We start from the raw sequence: 22,990 nt of genomic DNA, 5'->3' as shown, positions 1-22,990 counted from the left end.
CCCCAGAGCAGCACAAACATGGGATGCACTCCCACTCTCAGCTGGTGGGCACCAGCCCCTTCCAGCTTCTGGCTTGTAAAAGTCACAGCAGGGATAAGCATAAACAAGGGCAGTCAAATGCTGGGAGGGAAGAAAGTAGGAGAAAAAGACTGAGAGAGAGAGAAGCCAGCAGCAGGAGATAAACACTGGGCAGAGCAAACAATTATAAAGCTGGAACTGGTATGAAGCTTCAAAGTTGCAAATGTGCCAGTAAGCAGCGCTGTTGAAGAGGGGATCTAGGAGGCAAAGCTGAGAACAGAAATCATGCATCTGAGAAACTACTGGTCTTTCTCAGAAATAACAACCTTTTATCAGATTTTTACCACTTTCAATTGACTCATAGCCAGAAGTGCAATTAAGCTTCAATATATTTTATAAAAAATAGTACTTAGTTGACTTTCACATAAGTGAAGAGATACAATTGCACAATGGTGGTTACAATGGTAGAAATACATACTGTTGATAAAATGTTTGCAAGAGATTTAAAAACATACTGTACAGCACCACATCTGAAATTGGATGATGGAAAAATGAATCATACGCCTTGTCTAAGAAAATTAAATTCCTACTAAATCTTTCTTTCGGAATAAATAAAAAAATACAAAGTGCAATATGTGTCTGACACTACTGAAATGTTTCCTGAAGTTAAGCAATATATTAAAACAAAAAATGAGGTAAAAAAAGACATTCATGCATTTAAGCCACCATTAGTCTCTGACTCTAAAATAAGGCAGATCATAATCTTTTAAAAACTGTCTTTAGCCATTTAAATCCTCCTTAGTGCTTTTCAAGACAAGGTCTTGACAGACCTTGCAGTTAAGATGCTTTTTATTTCTGACAGGTCATTTTTGACAGGTTCAGCCATATTTGAGATGCATTACATAGTAGAAAATGTTGCTTTTGTTTAATGAAGAAAGAAATGTAAATTAAAAGGAACTGAGAGAGATGGATGCTTTTAGAGTTAATCACAAATGAGACTGCTGTGAGGGAGGGAGGTAAGGGAAATAAAATTATGTGTCATCCTCAGTTTTAATGATGTGGAAAAGGGTGACGTTAAACAGGACTTGATGTCCATTATTCCAGGCATAGAGAGCTCTATCTCTTGCATTGTAGTCAAGCATGGATATATGAAAATACTGATTATGGAAAGGAATGTCTGTGTACTCATAAGTGGAGGTTTTTGTGGAGTAGGAATAGTAGACCTTGGCTCCTGTTAAGTGCGAGTTAGTGACATACAAGGTGCCACAGATCATGAAGGATTCTCCAGCACTTCTCTTTGGGTAGCCTGTGCTCCAGCTCTTCAGCACCTCCAGCGTATCCTGGTTCAGCTGGCTGATGACAATGTTGCCTGCGTTCTGGTTGGTGGCATACACAGCCCACAGCCCAATTTCATCTGCCATCAGGTCGATATCAGAGAAGCCACCCCAGGTGTAAGGGTAGACATTGTGGAAGCCAGCGTACTCCAGGCTACGCTGCGCCAGCACCCGCCCCGTGTCGAAGCTGTACTTGATGATGATGTTGCTCTGGTACTTGTTGAAATAGAGAGAGCCATTGTAGACAACGTGGTTGGTTCCTGCCCATTTGAATGGAAGGTTGTATGTCCTTGATTCGGCCCCACTGACGAAGTCTGCGATTGATTTGTACTCACGGACGATTTTATTGTTAGTGTAGCTATCCATGTACCAGACCTGGAAAGGAAACAAAGATTGGGAGTGACCATCTTGAACACAGTGTGTGCTACGTGATCATGCTATGGCATGAGGGAGTGTCACGGTTTAGTGTCAGTGTTTTTTCCCCTCTTGTGGACAAGTTCCCTAACATTAACAAGAGGGACTTCTCTCCCTCAGTGAACTGAAGAAAGACTATTTCAGAGGCGGTAAACTGACTGGAAATTTTGGGTTTTGTTTCTTTACATTGTCAGTGGGAAAGAAAAGGTTGTGGGGGGAGAAGTGTTCTGAAGGGTTTGTTTTGATTTCTACTATTTTTTTTCCTTTTAGTTTCTGTTAATAAAATCTTCTTTATACCCTTTTAAGGTTTTAAGCCTGCTTTGCCTTTCTCCTAATCCCGTCTCACAGCAGGAAGTGGGTGCATTGGTGTTGACCAGCACTGAAACCTGCCACACTCTTTGGTGCATTGGCTGGGAAATCTTAAAATTGGGGAAATCTTAAATTGGCGAACAAAAACCACTACACGAGGACCTTGCAGAAAATGAAGGAAAACAAGTTTTAGCTGTGCAGCAGGCAATGAAAGTGCAAAATTCCCCACATTCCTGTTACAAAAGCAGGAGGAACTCTAGAATTTCTGAATCAACCTTACCTGTACAGGTGAACTCTCAGTGCAACTGTTACTAACCACAATTAGTAGTTATTCAGTGTTTTGGGCCTCTGCTATATTGTGCTTGCTTAAAGGAATTTCTAGAGACTAATAATCTAAGAGAGAGATGGGAAATAGCATGTGAGATAAACTTGAATTTATACTTAGGAATAAATATAGTTAAATTCTTTTCAGCTGATTCTCTATCCAAGGAAAAATAGGCTTTTCTTAGTAAAGGAAACAAAAACAATAGCAATGAAACCAGTAAAGCTTCAAAGCCATTTTCCCCCTTAAAACAGAATTGTTACTTCTTTTTAATGTTCTTTATGCAACTTCCATTCCCCCAGTTTTTTCCTTTATGCAACTTGCTTTTTCTCCTTTTAGTTTCTCAGAAGTTTGTTGCTCTCCTAAAGGTAATTGAGATTTCTGAAGTCAGTAGCAAACAAGCATGGACACAGTGGGCAGGGGAGAGCTGCACACAAATCTTTATCTATTGTCATTTTTCCGTTGCCTTTTCTGTCGCCTTTGATTTTTTTTTTTCTGTATTCAAAAAATTAATATTGTGGGTTTCATACAAATGAAACAGAGTGTTTTGACTTCCAAAGCTCTTTGATGGAGAGAGCATGTTCTCAAGACTGTAGCCAAATTGAGATCCTATTGGAGATTCAAATAACAAAACAATAACATAACTTGTATATGATAGAGCAAATGATCTGACTAGAGGCTATATGGGGCCCTAATCCTGCCCGTTTTAGCTGTGCTGCATTATGGGTCCTGTTCTTGGGTAAAAATGTCAATGTTTTAGATTACTCTGGTTCTTAAAAGACCTAAGCATTATTAAATATGTTAGGAAATATAAAAAAATTGGGTTGTTAGTTCTGATAGATATTTGTCAACCCTGAAAAAATTGAAGTAAATGGCACAAAAAGTGCTTAGATAACTTTTGTCTTTGGATATTTTTCCAAAAATACTGTTGCTTTTTCTCTGGAGATGTTTGAATTTGAAAATGACTGAAGTAGGAAAACATGCTCAGGAATGTAACTTCTTAGGGGGAAATATGTTTTAAAAGATTAAAATAAAGCAAGTAAGACTCCAGGACACAAAGATAGTGCCTTAACATACTCGGTTATTTTTCTCTGATGCCAATGGATCCGTCATCCAGGCTCCAAATCGGGTTCCAGATATCTTCACTGTAATGGGGCCTGTAATTTTCATCAATTTGCCACATGCTGAAATCAAAAAAACCAAATGCATTAATGCACAACGCTCCTTGACGTCAGTTAGAGCACAAGACCAAATGTTCCACAATACATAGTGGCTCCAGGGGATTCAGGCTTATGTTGAAGATTCATTTTCACCTTCACAGGAGGAACTTTTCCATATTGAAGAGTAATATAAATATGCAAAAATATACACATAAAATTTTATTGCTATATACTTTTGTATTTACATATTTTGAAGCACAGTTATGGTCTTTGGGTGTAAGCTAAAATACAACTGGTAAAATATCTTCTGAGCTGAAGTGTAGAACATTTAATAATAATTGAAATGAAGACATCATTCCTCACCCCCCGCTTCTTTTGCCCTCAAAGCTCAGCACAAAGCTGGGATTGATGAATGTTTCAGTTTTCCATTGGCCAGGGTAACATGGTGGTAAAGGGCAGACACAAAAATGGGCTTTTACATACAACATTGCTGTACTCTAAGCTTGTGCCCGACTCCCCCTGGTACACAAGTGGCTCTTTTTGTACTGGAGGCTGCCTGAAGAAAGCAAGTATGAGAATTATTTAGCAAGTTTGGCTGTATTGGTTGGCTTCTAATTTATTTGGCTGCCAAGGAGGAAATAATGAAAGTCGATACCATCTCGGATGCTGACCTTCCTAACAACTCAAAAATCTATATTTTAGGGGACATTAATAAGATATCTATTAGTAACAAGCTCCTGGTGGAATTCATGTGTTTACCAAGATTTAATATCACACAGTGGTGTGCACGTAATTAGGTTGAATAGCATGTTTTTAAAGAAAAGAATGTAAAAAGAAGTGAAACAATTTTTTAAATTTAAAAGTAAGTGCTTCTCTGTGCTACATTGTTGTGCTATACTGACAAGTAGAAAACAAACAGTATCTGATGTTGAGAGTGGATTTATTCAGCTCAAAGGAGAGGGCCAAATCAAGCCTGAATTTTATACTCTGTAACTGGAAAGGAATGTATCATGCCAGCCTATTTGGGTCACTTAGAATGCAGATAATGCTGTGGTGAAAACTCAGAGGCTGCTTGGGTAGTTGTTGTTCACAGCCAGGGAAGTTGGACGCATCGGAAATGAAGATAACTGAATGCATGCTGAGACTTCAATGAGCAGGGTAGGCTGTGTCTATTTTCTGGGTCAATTAAGAGACATTATTAAGAGACATATCTCAATCTATTTAGGTTGCAGCATTTTGAAGATATTTTTGGAATTTCCCATTTTAAAGAATCTTATTGATTTTTTAATACATGGTTATGATAGGACATAATTTTTTATTCTGTTTTTTTTGTTTTTTTTTGGTTTTTTTTGTAGGTAGGCTGCTAGCATTGTATGCTGAGTGCTCTTTTTCTATAGCATGAACTGCTATTAGCTTGAAAGGTAGAGGACTACAACCTGTCAAGGTGAAGGCTTTTATTTTTAGTTGGTCTGTTAGTAAATAGTTTCAGAAATGGGCATGAGATAACCGTTCTGGAAAACTAATAAGCAGAAAGAAATGAGAATAACAATTACTCCTGAACTTGTAGTTTCTAGGATAATTAAAACACAGTGAATGCATGAGTTATAAGGTATGCTAATACTAATTGGTGCCTTTACAACACAGTATTGCAATTAGTTGGGAAGCATAAAAAGAATTTGGAATCTGAAGCACTGTTTCTTCTATGAAAAAAATAAATCCAGGAAGCTAAAAGTGGACTCATAATGAGTTGTGAAATTTTGCTTCTCAATGGGCAAAACCTATGGAAGAGCCCTGGCAGAGATGTGAGGGCTCCCTGCGGCAGGGCAGGTGCGTGAACACTCCAGCTGGGCTCGGCAGCGCCAGGGCATGGGGGAGCAGCATGGGCACACAGCAAGCTCCAGGCCCCAGAGCTGCCGCGGGACACGGTAAAAGCAGGCAGTGTTTGGAGTCCCTGTGGGGTGTGCACACAGCTCTGGGGCTGTTTGGGTGCTGCTCTGTGTGTGAGGAGCTTTTGGAGGTTAGAGAGCAACTCAGAGATTTGTATGCTGAAGCGTCAGTACTACGGTTCCTCTGTTGTATTTATCCTGAATGTATAGCTTGCTGATTAAGAGTTAGTTACACATTGTTAATAATTAATGAACCTCTTCAGCCTTCATTTAATTTAAACTATATGAACAGAGCTGTGTATCCCTGTCACAGGAGTTAGATGCTTTTACAGAATAATCTTGCAAAATGTACTGAGATGCTGTTCAGCCACTAAATGATCAGCAGTTTGAGTCAGGGTGTATTTCTGATCAAATTTTTATTCCCTGACAGCATGCAGTGATCAAGAACGGAAGACTTCTAGGAGAGCTGCTGTATAGCTGGGGGGCTGACTGAAAAAGTGACAAAGCTTCCCTTTTTGGCATAACAGAACAGAGCATTTGTAAGAAGCATGAGTATTTTTTGCCCCTCCTGCCCTAGAGTAGGTCCCATTTTTCTTTCCCTTCCTCATTAAACAGAAATCCATAGATCTGCTTTTTTTTTCCCCTGGCAGAAGGGAACATATGAAAAGTTTTGGTTTATAGCGGTTTGATTCTCTGATAGAAGGACCAGATGCTAGTAAAAAGTTAGGTCAAATATATCTCCATACTAGCACCTGTGAAGAAGTTCAGTTACTCTATGAAAATGTGATACTTTAGGCTTTTTTTTTTCCTTCCCTAAGAGGTTCAGGTGGGGTTACACAGAAAAGCAGTGGGATTTTTAGAAGCTCTTAGTCTCTTTTCCTTGGCTTTGGAAGAAGCAGCTGCCCTACATTAGCAAGTCCCAGCCATAACTGATTGTAGTAGCTGGAAAATCCCAATCATAGAGTCTTTTTAGATCCTAAACTGAGCTGTACAAGAAGAATCATATGTAGAATCCAGGTGTTTCTGACTTGATTCCTCTCTTGTAACAATTCTGTGCAGTGGACTCTTTCAAGTCTGTTAATGATTTCCAGTATTTATTTATATTAAGAAGTTGAGCATGAAGTGACCATTAAAAGAGAAAATAGACATACTTCTGTACAGCCTGTGGGATGTGAAAATATATGGGGCAGAATGTGTCTGGAAGGCTCCAAAGTGAGCAAGTACCAGGAGGAGGCTGTGATAGTGCAGCTGGAGAGGAGCTGTTTTGGAATAGCTAGAAATGGGTAGAAAGTCCCATTCTCTGTGATGTGACTGAATATTGGTAGCTGCCATACAGAGCAACTGAGTGTATCATTTGTAGAAGGACTGGCAAGGGAAATAAAACCACAACATTCTCTTGATGTGTTCATAAGCATCATTATTATGGTTTTTCTTTTTTGGTAGGTAATAAATAAGGGGAAATGAAGTGAGGTTTTTTTGGCACTTGCACAAATGCGCTCCAAGTGGTTTACTGCTTGCAGTTTTCTCCTTATGGTCAAATTTGTCATAACATACTAAAATGAGTGAATGAAGAGTTAGTTCTTAATGAATGTATGTCTAATTCCCTGCATAATATGAATCCAGGAAGCATTATAATATAGTTATTAGAGTTTGCTGAGAGGAAGTCTCAGGATTTTTCTGCATAAATGCCATGACTTGCTGTGTAATCTTTGGAAAATTCATTTATACTTTTTGGCTGCTTGTTCCTTCTTCAACAAAATAGGGATAAGAATCTATATCTCTATTGCCCAGTTTTACACTAAATGATATTTGTAAAGTTCTTCAAATCCCAAGGGGAAGGATGCTTTGGATGCAGAAGTACACTGCAATCAATAGTCTCATGCCTGCACTAATAGCTCCTCTGCCACGATGTAACAGAACTTCTTTGGATACACAGAATATTCTACTTTTGAATTTTTAACAAAAAATGTTACTGTAAAACATTGTTCAGAGTCTATTATAATCAGATGCATCTAGACCTTAATCTGATATAAATCTACTCTAACTATATGTTGCAATATTCTATGAATGCTACCCAACTTCATAAACATGTCATGACAAGAATAGGAGGGTTCCAAGCATACTGTGCAACCTACATTCTCTTATAAATACCCATGACTTACAGGACTATCAGCAAAGGACCCATACATGCCTAATTGCATGTGAATTTGGGGTGTGTGTAATCCAATGCACTCTATTCCTATGTGCTTAGCTGCATGCACCCTTTAAAAGTTTTTCAGCTAATTTCCCAGCAGCTTCATCTTGAATTTTCTCTTATTCCAAAGAGAAGGAGCAAAATTCAGTCATCACAACTGCTGTGGCAATTATTAAACCTCAGTGAGAGTAAGATAATGCTTAGTGTACTGTAATGAGTGTTGAAAGTGTTGCCTGTGCAGATGGAAGAACCCTTTTAAGTGGCCAGGACAATATAAATAATGCATTATACTGCTGAAAAACACCTGCTAGGGAGAAGAATAGAGAGTAGCTATTGCATACACTGATTAGGAAATTTTATTGTGAAATGCAACAAAATCTGTGAAGATTCAAGCCAGATCCTGTGGCACACTGGGGCCATTGGCTTCTGGCTATCAGGCTGGCATGGACAGGCACAGCTGGGTCGTCTCCAGCGTGGCCAATGTGGCCACAAAGCAGGTGTTGGCATGAAAGCTGCTTTCTCCTCATGCTCTCTGATCTGAGCACGCAGCCCCAGCTCTCAGCAGTTACAGGAAGCCAAACTGAGGCTGTTTGTACTTCAAAAGGCACACAGGGATAGGCCAGAAAACAGCCAGTCCATTAGTAGGGGACCATAAAAATCATTTAAGCATCTAAGACCAGAGAATAATGCTATTAAGGACAAATGAATCTGTGTTACATCTTGAGAAGGTCCACTCCCTTTTGTTAATGGGTATGCTTAATAATTTATTTTATACAAAAACTTTCTCTCTACTGCTAATGTATATAATTTTAATAGTCTTTTCTTTCATTAGGTACATCAAGAGTTTAGAATGTGTTGCAGGAATTCAGGGTAGATAGGATGTCAATACACCTAGTAATTCCGTAATACAAAATATATCTTGCACTCATTGCTTCACTAACTGTTGTTACAAGATGCTGTAAAAGCAAAGATAACCAAGATACTTGCTAAACTGATGACTTTTGGTATCTAATAACTTACTGGAACACTCACTATCAGAAAATACTGTTTATTCACAGGAATTTTCTTGTTTGCTGCAGTATTGCAACACAGCTGTTTTCTCCTGACTACCTTCTGTCAATGCAGTAATCTTTGTGCTATTTTGTGTGTGTACTGAGGGGAAAATAGGATCATAAGAAATTTCTGTTTGAAGAAGTCTTTCATGTATTTTAGCACATCACCACTGTGCTATTTCCAGAATAAAATAAAGAAATAAATTATTTAAGAGGCTAACTTAACCTAGATTTTTCTTATTCTATTGCGTCACAAAAATAAGGAGGCTCTGATCACAGTGTCTCAGGACTAAACCTTGGAATTTCAAGTTTATTCATGTTTAGTGTTAAATTGTAAAATGTTTATTTTTCATGAAGGGGCTGGATTGTTTGCTGTAGTTATCCAGGTTGCAATAGTGATCCATTCAGAAATCTCCAAATGCATGGATAGACTGGGAAGAGGGAAGACTGCATTGTGTTTGTAAAGCAGGTTGCCTGTCCCTGATGGAAGAGGCTGACACTTGATATTGATCCTTCAGGCTCTTAGTTTTAGTAGCTGATAGTGAGCTAATGCTGATTTTCAAAAATGCTCAACATTTGACTTCTAAAGGTAGCATGGGAGCAGCCGAGGTGGGGGTGGTCTGAGGTAAACCTGGTGCAGCAGTAGCAATGGATTGCTGCTGTGCATCCTGCAGAAATTATGCTTTGGTCTCTTTAGGTTAGATGTGAAGTTTGGTTAGATTGTAATGCTAATTGGAGAATGGGAGATCTCCTTAACACTAATATTACAGGCTAAAGACATTACAGTCAGAGTGGCCTCTCAGGTGATACAGCAAGATGCCAGGGTTATGATGGGGACATCTCAAAACTGATTCCATTCTACTTTTCACTACTTGTTATTCACATTGACAGCCCAAAGATGACTCTAGTAGCAGTGTCTGTCTGAGCTTTTTTGAAACAATATTTGTAACTCTCCAAGTGGTTTAAACTTCAGATTTTGAATTTGCTGTTACAATTTTTAATCAAATTCCTTCTGTATACAGTAAGGCATTACATTATGTCATGTACTTAGAATGATATAATTGACATTAGGTTGAGTTACTCTTGTCTTTTACTAGGGTAGCACAGATCAGAATATAATGCAGTCTTTCATCAAAGAAAACAACAACCCCCCCCCCCCCCCCCAAACCTTAATCTTTCTAAAGAGAGACAACTAAAAATGCACAATCAAGGGACCAAATTTCCCATGAACTTTTTAACTTACTGAGCTTTTTCATGCAGTCACGAAGCCTGGTTTCTAAATTGACTACGCGCTGGTGTAGTTCCTCATAGTCATAAGCACCAATTTCTTCCTGAATCCCAGTGAGCACAGTAGACAGATTCCTAATTTCCTCCTTGAACTGTGTGATCAACTTGGCATCAGTTTTGTATTGCTCCAAAACTGGGATCAATGGCAGAAGCTCATCCATCTTTTCTTTCAACTCCTGTTAAAGGCAATCATATGTGCATTAAAGATTTTAAAGGAGTTCAATCCCCTAATTTCCTTTAATGTAATATTTATGCCTGATCATTTTCATAACTTGAAAATTATTATTTTATTTACAGATCTATTATTAGTCTACTGTGAAAGTCTCAGACACCTCAGACTTAATGGTAGTAAGCAGTAGATTAAATGCATGAGACAATAGTCTTTCTATTGAAAGTAAAGAGTTATCTTCAAATGATCTGAACCAAACCCACTGACTTTCTATCTAGGGGATATAAACCACCCCGAAGTGTGTCTTTCATCAGAAGATGAACAGGCCTGAACTCACAGTAGTGTTCAAGATCATACCTGGTTTATAGAGCTGTCATACGTAGTTGGTGAGCTGGTAATCTCTCTTTCATTTCCTAGAAGTACTAAATTCTTTGTTTTTCTCAATGTCTGTTGAAAAGTGTTTATTTCTGTTCCAGGCACAATGATAGATAACTTTCTATTCTGAAGTAAAAATCCATGGTTCTCAACTGTGATTTGTACTTGTCAACTGGCTACATCACTAAATGCTTTTGAACTTGCTCAGTTGACATATCTTCTGGAATATCACCAATGGTTTCTTTTGCCATGTGCAGTTGTTGTTGCATTGTCAACCCTATTCTTAAACATCGACTGAAGAAAATAAGGCTCCATCTTGAAATCTCAAACTGCCCTTTTCTCAGATTTTTTTTGAGACTCATGCTTTGAGAATTTGTATTAATCTGTAGCATATATGGGTTGCCCATCTTTAATTTATTAATTATTCTTTTAAAAGCACTAATAATAGGGGCTTTACTAAATTTAAACCAATTGTTTGAAGTTGTTTTTTGTTACTATTCTGTAAAAAACCTCAAAGAATCCTTGTAGTCAAAAGATTTTGCTTTACTGAAATGTAGCAGATATGTCATTTTATATAGATTTCATAGTATTACTTCTGTTCTCAAGGGATCTTCCAATTACATTATGGCAGCAGTTACCAAAATGGGCACAAAGAAATGAAGTCCTTTTGTTTACAGTTTAACTATTTTTATTCACCTATGTTTAATAAAATCTTAACCTAAACCAACTTTATGCCTGTTAAAATGAATAGTAATTTTTTTCCTTGATGACAAGGGAAGCAGGCTTTGTGAAAGAAAATTTTGTTACTTCATTTTGAAATTATGAACTTAAGCTTCAGTTCTGTGGGACAGTGAATGGCCAACTCAGGAAGATAAATCTGTTTGAATTAGTGAAGGTAATATATTCCTGGTTGGATTTATACCAGATGTTGTATCATATTTGAGCAAACTTGCTGTAACTTCTTATGGCAATCAGGTACCTCCTGCCTGGCATAAAGTGAAGTATAGACTGAGTATATGCTCAAGTGTGATCTGGACCAAATTTGTACTCCTTGGTTCTGGTCAGCATGAAAACACAGATTTAGAATATCTCACTTTAGTATATCATATAAAGTTGATTCTAGTATTTTCATGCTAAAAAAACAATTGACTTCTGCTGACACTCCAGAGCTTGTTGCTGCAATGGGCGGTACAAGAACTAATTTCTACTGCAACACAGATAGTTGGTAGATGTGTTCTGGCACTTTGTGGCAGTTGATATGAAGTTTTATGTTATATCCAACGTGATTTCTTTGTCTCAGGAAAGATAAAACACTGGAATTTGAGTAGCCTAAATTTCAGAGCAGCATATTGTATTATTTTGACCTTTTAAATTATTTTGTAACTGGATGGGCTGGGACTCTGTTTTATACTCCTGGCAAACTGTCAAATTGAAGGTAAATGACTGGCCAATAGAAATATTGACTATTTAAAAGGTTAGAGCACTGGAGTATTCCTCTGGTACTCCAGGTGTACTGGAGTACACCTCTGATATTGGGTATCAGACATTCAAATTTTGGTATTTTATTCCCAAGGAAAACTAAAATAAGAATAAAGAGTATATAATGGAATTATGCAAATGCATTGTTATTGTAGCAATAAGGGATAAAAGGGAAAAAAAGGTGAAGATCTTTTCTATTAACTAAAAACCTCAGAGAATGTGCTCAAACAGCTCTAAACTAAGAACAATGATATAATTTATAAAGCTTGGTAGTCAGATCATTAGTGTACTTAATTCCTGATGTTATTAAGACCCACTTGATATTCAATGGCTCTGAAAAAAAAACCCTAGACCTCTTGGCTATGTAATTATTTAGGTATCTAACTCTAGTACCAATTGGAAAATTAGGTTCATTTTATGTGAACTTTCAGAAACACTTCAAAAAATATATATTTGCTTAACATAATGTAATCCTCAGAATGTATTTTCTTGCACCTATTTTGTGGTCTCACAGTCTTGAAAGATCAATTTATCAGACTATATTTAAAGAATTTAAATATGCTCTTGAAGTATTTTTCTCCTGAAGAGTACATCAGGTAGCGTTTTCAGAATACACAATGTTACTTGTAATATCTGCAACCCTTCTTCCTCACAAAAGGATTGGCTTGTGGTTTTTGTTGTCATTAAAATTCAGTGGAAGTCTTTTTTTTTAATCACACAAATGTGACTGGGAGTGATTGCCCTCCTCCCCATCCCAAATTCAAAACAGCAGCTCTTCAGACATGAAATTAGATCTTACTTGTACTCGATAAAAATTACAATAAACTGATTTCTTCCCTTGAACTGTAGTAAATGTCATGGAACACTATAAGCACAGAACTCTACTTGTTTGCTATTAATTCCACTGGATCTCCCCCTTTAGCATTGGAGCTTGAAAGAATATAAATTTCTCAGTATGACATGCACATTGATACAGAAAGAACAGGAATCTGTTTATAGTGACATTTCTCTAATAACTTAATAATTAATAATTCTTCCCTATTACAATTAAATTGAACAAAGCAAAAGATTATCATCATAAATGAAGATTTATGATGCTTTTCTTTTAAATGGTGTTCTTGTAGGAGCATTTTGAGCTGAGACCTTAGCAGTCCATGCATTGTTACTTAGTACATTGTTTCCAGCAGGCTTGGAAGTTACTGTAAAAGTTGGACCTACTTGAAAGTGCTTTGTCATTAACGTCTTCCGATCATCTTCAATCTGCCGAAACTTGGCCTTCAGCCCTTTCATTTGTGTTTCCATTTTTAAAACATACTGGAAATCCCTCTGAGTCCGTAGATTTAAAACTTCAATAGATTGGGACATATTCTGAACCTGTTAAAGAAGAACACTCTCTAAATGCACTTTTCGTTGCATTGCTTTTGTTCCTGGTTAAATGTCAGGCAATGAAATGCACTCCTGTCAATTAGCTGTGGGTCATTTCTACAACGGTACAGTTCTACATTCCATAACTGCACAATGGTGCAAATATTGGGGAACAGGGCAAGGCCTTGAAGCCAAAGATTGTTTGGACTACTTAGAGCTAAAGAGAGGGAGAGAGAGAGAGAGAGAGAGAGAGAGAGAGAGAGATCCTTTAAGCATCATTTTCACTGGGGTCAGGAAAGGCTGTCAGGCAATAGTCTACTTTGAGACCTGTAGTAGATGTGACTGTGGTTCAGAAGGTGCTCATATAGCATATATTTCCTTCCAGGCACTTTGGGAGCGACAGGACTGAAATTTGAGATTTTGGTTGGTATGAGGAGCATGACTTTCCTTGTTAAGTAGGCATTTACAGAATCATTCAATATAAGGCATTCATAAGACTACCCAAAGATAAGCTGGGCTGTGTCAATCACCACAGAGGTGTTTCCCCATAATTCCATAAGTAAATGTAAAATTAGAAATTTTAACCAATTGTCTCAGTGGTAAAAAGCCACTATTTATTTTTTCAGCTGAAAAATAGTGAATGTTTAGGTAACTTTTGTAGAGCAAGTGATTTTGTAGCTAGAGTGAGGACTTTTACCACAGTAATGCAACAGTAACTGTCATCCAGAGTAAATTACACATACTTTTAAAAGTTTCTGTTATGAAAGCAATGATTTTGCTGGCCATAAAAATGACACATTTTCCAAGTGCAGCTATTTTATTTCAGCAAGTGTTTTGTTTTCCTAAAATGTGAGAAAACTAGACTGCTGTAAATGTATTAGGCACTTTATTGAAGTTTTGGCTCAAACAAAACATATTGTACCTTCCTAAGAAAAGACAAACCCAGCAGTACTCCTGTGGTTTGTAAGAATATGCAATATTTCAAGAGATACTCAAGTTTGGAGCTAACTCATGATCTACAGAATGTATGGATTTAGAAACTACTCTTAAAAATAGTATACATTAGTTATTGTACAGTTGCCACTAATAGTTCTGAGAAAGGATTTTTAATGAAAAATGCAGAGGCTTTTTTTTTTTTCCTATCTAATTGTTGAAAGCAGGCAAATAAAGTCTTTTGGGTGCTGGAAGAACTTTGAGAATTTCCATTTGGCAGAAGACACATTCACACAGAGGCCCTAAAAGACTGTATGGACTCAAGAAGTAGTAATACAACATTACATATCCATGATTGCCACAGTCCTAATCATAAGAAAATAGCTTTGAGAGGCTGTGATTTAGGTTCATTTCTGTGACAGCTCTAAAACAATGCTGTGATCTTATTACACCCCTCCCACCTCAAAATAAAGGGGTTTTTTTTAGTAATATTTGAGTATTTGGGGAATATGCTGGAGCAAAGACTGGAGTGTTCCTTTCTTAAGTAAACAGACTCCAGGAGGTGAGGCAGCTCCTCTTCTCTCTGCTGGTCCATCAATGTCCTCTCCATGCATCTCATGTTATGGGCTCTGTCAACTGGAAACCTAGTCCCTCTGAAGTTCATGAAAGAACAGAGAGCAAAAACCTGTGGGGATCTGGCACTATATTAACACTGGAATGATTTTTCTATAGCTAGAAAAATACTAAAAATTGTGTTCTACAAATATATTTTCAAGTCTACATTTTATGTTGATTTTTGAGGCTGTTCAAGCACTCTCTCAGGCCTCAGGTTCTGTACCACTGGCAGTGATACAGTAACTATAACCTTGCTTACTTATACAGAGAATGCAGAATGTTTGTGTTTTCATAGCTGCAGCATTCTACTGTTGATGCAAAACAGGACTTCATTGGTTTCATCATATATGCAATAGTGGATAATACTAGAAAATTTGCACCATCAGAAAATGAATAAATAAACTTGAGAAAAAGAAACAACAAAAAAATTAGACCTGTTTATGCTCTACACAGTTTGTTTTCAAGATGCTGTTGTGTCTCTCTCATTATTTTTTGATAGGAGATGAGAAATGACCTTCAGCAGTCTCATATGATCGAAGCAGGAGCTGTAGTTTAAATCCCTGAGCTAGTTTGAGGTGAGATTTGTAACTGATTTTACACAGAAAAATCTGTCCTGTTGTATGTAAGAAAGAATTTGGGAGGAGTGACTAAGAGAGAAGATGCAACTTGGCTTGGGAAAGGTGTGATGTAAGGAAAGCAGATAAATAACAATCAGAGATGAGAACACAGATAGGGGATATACCCTGAATAACAATTTTTATCAAGTAACTCTTCATTAGTTCATTATGCATTAACTGGGAAGGAAAGCAGTAGATTTCCATGGGAAGTTTAATGACCAAGAGGAGGAATTTTTTGGGAAGACTTACCTTCTCTAATAGTTGTCTGAGTTGCCTGCTTTTGGCATCTCTCGAACATAAGTTTTGTTCAGGTGCAACAACAGTGCAAATGCAACGGCCATCAGGATCCTGGGCTGAACTATAAACTTGCCACCCTTCCTTGGGGCTAATCTGAGTCTGGAACAACAAAATAATAACAATCAAAGGAACTGAACTGATTTTTATTGTTTGAAAACAACACTGCAGCAGAATATTTTTATTTTTGCAGTATGTGTCTGCAATGAGGTTCCTACTAGTCAACAAGTATTACTCTTAACTAATTAGTTTGGTAGTTTCCCAGTTTTGCCATCTCTCACAGCTTTGCAATAGTTCTCTAGAGGAGTTTAGCACACACAGTTTCCAGGGTGGATGAGAATGGTATTCTGCTTGTGATTCAGCACAAACCAGGTGATTTAATTCTTTGCAAAAGGACATTATAGTTTTTCAGCAGCAGAGAACAAACATGTCCTTTCAGCCTGGATGACTTCTACTTTAGACTAATGGAAACAACAAAGACAGGAAAGAACAAACATATGAGCCTGGGGAGAGCACAGTGTGTGACTCACAGGTGGGAATTGGCTCAGCAGCACTTTGGGATAGCAGAAAACTGGAAATTCCTAACCTGTTCTTTTTTACAGCAACCACAACTGAGAAAGAAAGGCAAAAAAAAAAAAATCACATTTGTTTGCAGAGCAGGGTAACACTGAACTGCATTAATGTTTGTGTGGTATTTGGTATCTCTTTAATGGGATGTACAGAAATAGTGTAGGGATGACGGAAAACAATATAATGAGATGACTGAAAGCATTCAAGCGATGGAACTTAATAGGTACAAGAAACAGTTTTTGAACTTCCTTTTTAAACTGTAATTTAAAGTTAATATTGTGCTTTATTCTTTCCTAATATTGTACTGAGTGATGAATTTCATGGTACAGATGCTAATGGATATAATTGAAGTAATTTTGGTCTGGACACGTTTGGAATCAGTTGCTCTTTATATTACAAAATTGTACTCAGTGCCAGCAGAGAAAGTGATTATTTAAACTGAGAAGCTTTGATATTGATGCTTTCCTGGCAGCTTAGTGCAGGAGTGCAGAGTTCCTCATTTCTGAAGCAGTGCCAGTATCTCTGTGGACTCAGGTAAGAAAAGAGCACAGGCTTTTCACAACAGTGACTCCTCTGAAGAAGTAATTGAAGATGGCAGTGACCTTCTACTGCAGAGTTAGCAGAAAAATCAGAATTGTGTTATTGCCACGTTTTGCATGGAAAACCAAAGTGCTATAATGTAGGTGACTTGAAGAGATGAGGGAGCTTGGCCTGATGAGCTTTGAGAAGAGATGACTGAGAGAGGACCTCATCAGTGTCCATCTGCAGGGAGGTGTCAGAGGATGGACCGGGCTCTGCTTGGTGGTGCTGAGCAGTAGGACAAGAGGCAATGTGCAGGAACTGATGCCCAGGGAGTTCCACCTGAACATGAGGAAGAGCTGCTTTACTGTGCAGCTGACCATGCACTGGAACCGATTGACCAGAGAGCGTGTGGAGCCTGGAGCCATCCCAGAATCATCTGACACAACCCTGTGCCAAGTGCTCTAGGATCACTTTAAGCAGGGAGGTTGGACCACAGGACTCACTGTGGTCCCTTCCAACCTTGCCCATTCTCTCTCTCCTGTAAAAAGATGATCTTGCCTTAGCTTTTGCTAGAAAGGCACAACCAGTGTTCAGTGCTAAATTGTACTGCTTCTATGGCATTCTCTGCATCCTAATTTTTAGAGCAAAGGGAATTTAGCTTAAGACATGGAGAACAATAAGAACGAAATAAAATTACATCTGCAGAGACAATTTAAATTGGTTTTGAGAAGCTACTAAAATTCTAAGCTTTATCAAGTGAAGCCTTTCAAGGCTGTAACCCTTGAAAAGTGTAAGCTATATTTACCCCAGTAGTTTCCATGTTTGTAGAACTTATGGCCAAACAGTGTGGTCATGCAACAGCAAGGAAACTAAGTTTTTTGTGGAAGTTCAGGAACATGTTCAGGAATCCAGAGCTTCTGATTATAATTCCTTTAGTAATTAATATAAGTTCATGAAAAATTATTATATTTGAGCCTTATGCCTGCTACATTTAGACTGGGAGAACTGGTTTCACTGGATTCAAGTAAATTTTCTACAGTGGACAATGTATGAGACACCAGGATCATGCAGTCCATAGTAAAGCTGTATAATTCTGTCTGTAAATTATCAATTATTTATGCCAGAGAGGCTGTAAGTGTCTCTCTAGGCTTTATCTAAGAAAATAAAAAACACTTTAATGATTAATTTAGTAGGTATTTTTATGGTATCTAAAATACATCTGATTTAAAAAGGTAACTTCTCTTTGGGAAAATATTTCTCACAGTGAGAGACTGGTTAACTAAGAGCATGGTATAAGCACTCGTATAGTACCAAAATTTAGGCTACAGTTCTATGAATTTTTCTGTGATTCCCTCTATTTGGAATTTTAGGCTTCCTTCATTAATTAGGATAGGTAATATGAGTGATGGCAGAGAAAAACATGCATGTGTGCAAAGGTGCACTTTGCTTTATTTTTCTGTTATTGTTTTAGTTTGACATTTAATCTCTACTTCAAGCAGAAACTGCTGTGCAGAAAAAGAGCTAGAAGTCATCAAAACCTTACAGAAGCTACTGCATCAACTTTTCAAATGCAGGCTTACTGCTGACAGGCCTTAGTAAACAAGAAAAAAAAGAAATAAGTGGAAAACAACAATAGTAACTTTTACTGGCTCTTGAAAATCTGGGGAAAACAGAGGAGTCCCTATAAGGTCCAATATTAACCACTGCCATGGCAGGCTGCTGTATTAAAGACTTCTGAAAGATTTTTTTTTCACTAGCACGTTTATATACTCTAATAAAACTGTTACAGCTACCTCTGTTGTTACTATAGTCACAGGTCAAAGGACAGTACCTTATTTAGGATGTTTGCTTAAACACAAACAGTATTTTCTGGTTTGTCTTGCAATTTCAACCCTGGTCCTGAAACAGAGCTCAAAAGAGGAGACCCTTTATCTGACTCCACATCCTTGTACAATTCTTCCAGCTGAAGGGAGGAAATTGGGAGGTTGTTTCCTTTTTTTACACTGTATAATATACACAATTTATGAGTTGTGTATGTGGTAGGAGAGAAATTCTGGAGAAGTGCTCATGCTGCAAAGTTCACTAGAGAAGCTGCAAGTGGGGAACTCTGGATGGCAGCCAAAAATCAGTCAGTGATGACCCTGGTATTACTGAGCACTTGGGGCATAAAGTCTTTCAACTAACATCTACAGTTTTAAGAAAGGTACCAGATTTGCGGTGCTCAGTTTTGTGTAAAAAGAACCCTACATGATGGAAATTCATGTTTTCTTTATTTGGCAGATGTTGCCAAGCTCAGATAATCAAGATTTTATGATCACTTTCCTAGCTCTACTGGAACTCTTGTTACCCTTATCAAAACAAAAAAAATATGCATATAGCTCAACTCAATGAGTGAAAAGAGCATTCTTGAAATAATATTTAGAAGGCATTTCTATTTCTATCAGCAGTGCCCTGCTGTAGCCAAGGGGAGCATGACATTTTGTACTACTTGGAATCTGAACATATCAGTACAAACATATATATTTGTGCGTGTGTATAAATATATATATATATTATAATAACTAGTGTGCATCTTGTAGTTACTCAGTTGCAACTTTAAAATTGGATGTAAATGTGATAGGAACTTCTACTTATAATATACAGCCACAAGAACTAGCAATATATACTGTGACTCAGTGAGACAAAATTACAATTAAGAAAAATAAAATAGAGCTTTTCTTTGTATTTTCATTTTGCTGTTTTAAAAGATAACAGAATTTTTCTTACAATGTAATTAATTTTGAAGTAGTAATATTTATAGAGTAAATACAGTGATTTTCTGCAGTAGTATTTTTCCTGCATGCATATATTCAATTATTCCATGTTGATTAGTAAATGCAAAATTTTTAGTTACAAAATTCTGAATTTTGAGAATTGTGAGCTACTATACAAATAGTTACATTTATATTTTACATAACCTACTATTATGTAAACATCTGATTGCAGTTACACAAAAAGATACATAGACAAAGATACATAGACAAGAGTGTTTTACTAAGCATTTAGGAAAACTATGTTCTAATTTAACTTATTGATACCAGGATAGTGTTCCCTCTAAAGTAAAAAGTTACTTGACTTTTTAGGCTTCTCATGATTTCACAGCTATCCACAGCTTTCCTGCAGGTTTTTATTAACTGAGGCTGCTGTATATGAGTGTCAATGATACAAAGTGATATTTCTGTCATTTGTATTATTCCCATTATCAGCCTTTCAAAAATTCTGGTATCTAACCTCCTAATACCAATTTTATTTTGTTTCTAACAGCTATTTATTTGTTTAACTGTATTCCAATAAAGAAAAATAGGAAGGAATCCGACCCTTTGCATATTGTAGCGAATAGTTACTAGGTAACATTATCCAATTTTCAAAAAGAAAGCTACTGCTAGATATAATTTTCTAAACAACACAATGCATTTTTCTGGAGCATTAAAGATAGGAAGAACAGTCTAGACAAATGAAAAGACATTGCTGTACTCTTTTTAGCACTTCATGCTCAAGATGAAGGCATTTGTTCTTACATATTTAAGGATACTATTTTGAAACCTTCCCTTTCATTGAAAGACCACAACATGCTCACCAATGTGCAGTTTTATGATGCCCAAAAAGAAGCATGCATTAAGAGATGATAGGAAGATTAGTAGCTAAAAAAGAGATTTACAAAGAGGCAACAAACTAATGCTTTTGCTGGCACTTAAATACTAATTCAGCATTAAGATAGCTTGCAACATATAACAGCTACTTACTAGAGTATCTGCAGTGGTTATTCTGGTGGTGTTTAGTCCTACCAGAGAAGGGAGAGTTTGGGACATCCAGTTAGAGATCATTGCCATGGTACTAAGAACAGCACCAAGCTTCAGCAGTGGAGGGCTCATTGCTGTGGAGCTAATGAGTTTTCATAGTGAGTGATTATCATCCCAGTGCAGGCTGGCAGTGAGAGGCGTGACTGCAGCACACAACATCCACAGCATGAAAGGAGATCAAGCTACCCAGATTTAATCATCCATTAAAAACATCCGTATCCTCATCTGCCCTCTTTCTGCTCTTACTAACAAATACTTATGACTGTCTTATGCTGACCATTAAACAAACAATCCTTTCTATGCTACTAGTCATTGCAGTTTCCCGTGGGAGATGGCGTGGGTGAATTATCTCTTTATAGGTGCTAGACAGTCAATTAGCTCTTAATTAGTTCAGTCCAGGCAGAGCAGTGTCTTCCTGTCTGAAATGCAAAAGCCTGAGCACAAATAACCCCCCCAGTTCCCATCAGTGCTTTGGCAGAAATATGCTCAAGCCTGTTAGTATATATGGTTCTGTACTTGTCCATGGGGAAGGGGCAGAACTGTCAGCCTGCTCTTCAAAGCACCAGACACCTTTCTGGACCTCCTGTGATTTGCTGATCTCTCATAAATTACAAACATCAGAGACTTTATTATTTGCACAGCTTGTTATTAAAATCTTTATTGTTCATAAAAGACCATTGAGCCTGTGAAGAATCACATTTCTCAGTGTTCTTGTTAATTTACAAGTTTTTGTAGCAAGAATTTACTGCATTACTCCCAGGGTTGGCAGACTCACTATGTCTTCATTGCTGCTTGGATGAGAACAGAAGATAAATTGGGGATTGCACATTTTGAGACTTCTTTTGGCTTTGCTGTTAAATCTACTGCTCCCTAGTAGAATGAGCTGCAGGTTCTGTAGCAATTTATCTTGCTCATATATTGAGCATAGGGGGGGGAAGAAAAGCAGAAAAAACAGTCTAGAAATCATTCTGCCATAGGGGCAGCTTTACTTTTTAAGAATTATTTGTAAAAGAAGTGCTGAGCGAGGACTTCTAATGGCAGTTATTTAAGAGAAAACTTGCATAAAGTTTGCTGAGAGACAGGCTACTGCATTTTCCCCAGGGCAGTTATGGACTTAGTTTCTGAATTTGCTTCAGAGAAGCAAATTACTTTTTCTTAAGGACTTCTGGCAGTGCTATGAAGGAACCCTGTGTGCAGTGAAACTGAAGGGATGTATATTTATGTGTGTGTTTCAACATGGATGTATTTATTAAAGCTACTGTAACTCTGCAAAGTTTTTCAGATTCTCAGAGCTTGTGCACCAATTCAGGCTAGACATTTGTCTTTCAATATCCATTCAGAATGATTTCCATAATTATCTGCAGTTTAAGGAAGACACATGTAAACTTATTTTTTAAAAAAAGAAATTGAAAAACCCATTGAGAGCTATTATATAAACTTAAGGAGTCACCCAGCAACAGAATATAGAAAATCAGTGTATCCAGGTATTAAATATCTTGTGGTAGTTACACAGTAATGTGAGCTGTGAAATGTTTCAAATACTGAAAAAATTAATTCACTGAAGAGATCTGAATACAGTGAAACACACTGAAATATATTGTTGCTAGAAATTGTGCATAGATGGCAAATTTGAGAAAGGCTATGTGATCACAGCTGTTTTACTCAGAGTATTTTCTATATTTCAGGAGGTTAAGTTCATATAAGCTTGGATTGCCTGATAATGGTCATTATGTGCATTTCTCGGTAGAGAGAGGCCCTGTGGTCCATTCTTGATATGGTGATTTTGAGACTGAGAGCTGAGTCAGGCTTTTACCTCAGCCTGATGAAGGGCTTAGTGGATGGAGGCATTTGAGCCTTTCCCTGAGCCAGTGTTTCTGTGGAGAGGGGCTCAAAGCTGTCCCCTAAACACATGTGCAAACTGAACTGTCCAGACTGACATCAAAAGTGAGGCTTGTCACATTACATTGGCAATTTGTCAATTTCCCAAGGACCTCCACTGATTACTTTCAATATGGATTAGGTAACATTTGATAATGTTGGATAATTTTCCAGTTTTATTAGATTCTTCTGAAGTGTCTCAGCATCCTATCTAGATCTAATACAAAAAGAGATTCTAATTCATCAATTTTATCACCTTTTTCTATTCCTGTCCTCTTTCAGAAGTTTAATAGGCACACTAATCCCCTTGGTTCCAGGACATTTCCTGAATGTAATGACAGAATTTTGTTTTACCACA

The 22,990-nt window shown here is 37.4% G+C and overlaps 1 protein-coding gene across 1 annotated transcript in view; it reads right to left on the bottom strand.

Annotated features, from left to right (window-relative positions):
• Positions 1–389: 389 nt before the first annotated feature.
• OLFM3 (olfactomedin 3) overlaps positions 390–22,990 on the bottom strand; it is a 53,374-nt gene continuing 30,773 nt past the window's right edge. Inside the window, exons 2-6 of the mRNA XM_053984537.1 lie at positions 15,779–15,925; positions 13,218–13,373; positions 9,933–10,152; positions 3,475–3,581; positions 390–1,727 (exon numbers count right to left, since the gene is read on the bottom strand). Coding sequence (XP_053840512.1) covers positions 1,050–1,727; positions 3,475–3,581; positions 9,933–10,152; positions 13,218–13,373; positions 15,779–15,925 — 1,308 coding nt within the window. The 3' untranslated portion in view covers positions 390–1,049. The remainder of the gene's footprint in view (positions 1,728–3,474; positions 3,582–9,932; positions 10,153–13,217; positions 13,374–15,778; positions 15,926–22,990) is intronic.

Source organism: Vidua macroura, chromosome 9 (genome assembly GCF_024509145.1).
Source record: "Vidua macroura isolate BioBank_ID:100142 chromosome 9, ASM2450914v1, whole genome shotgun sequence".
Lineage (NCBI taxonomy): Eukaryota > Metazoa > Chordata > Aves > Passeriformes > Viduidae > Vidua > Vidua macroura.
Note: the sequence above shows the minus strand (reverse complement) of the source record. Positions and strands in the feature narration are given on the sequence as shown.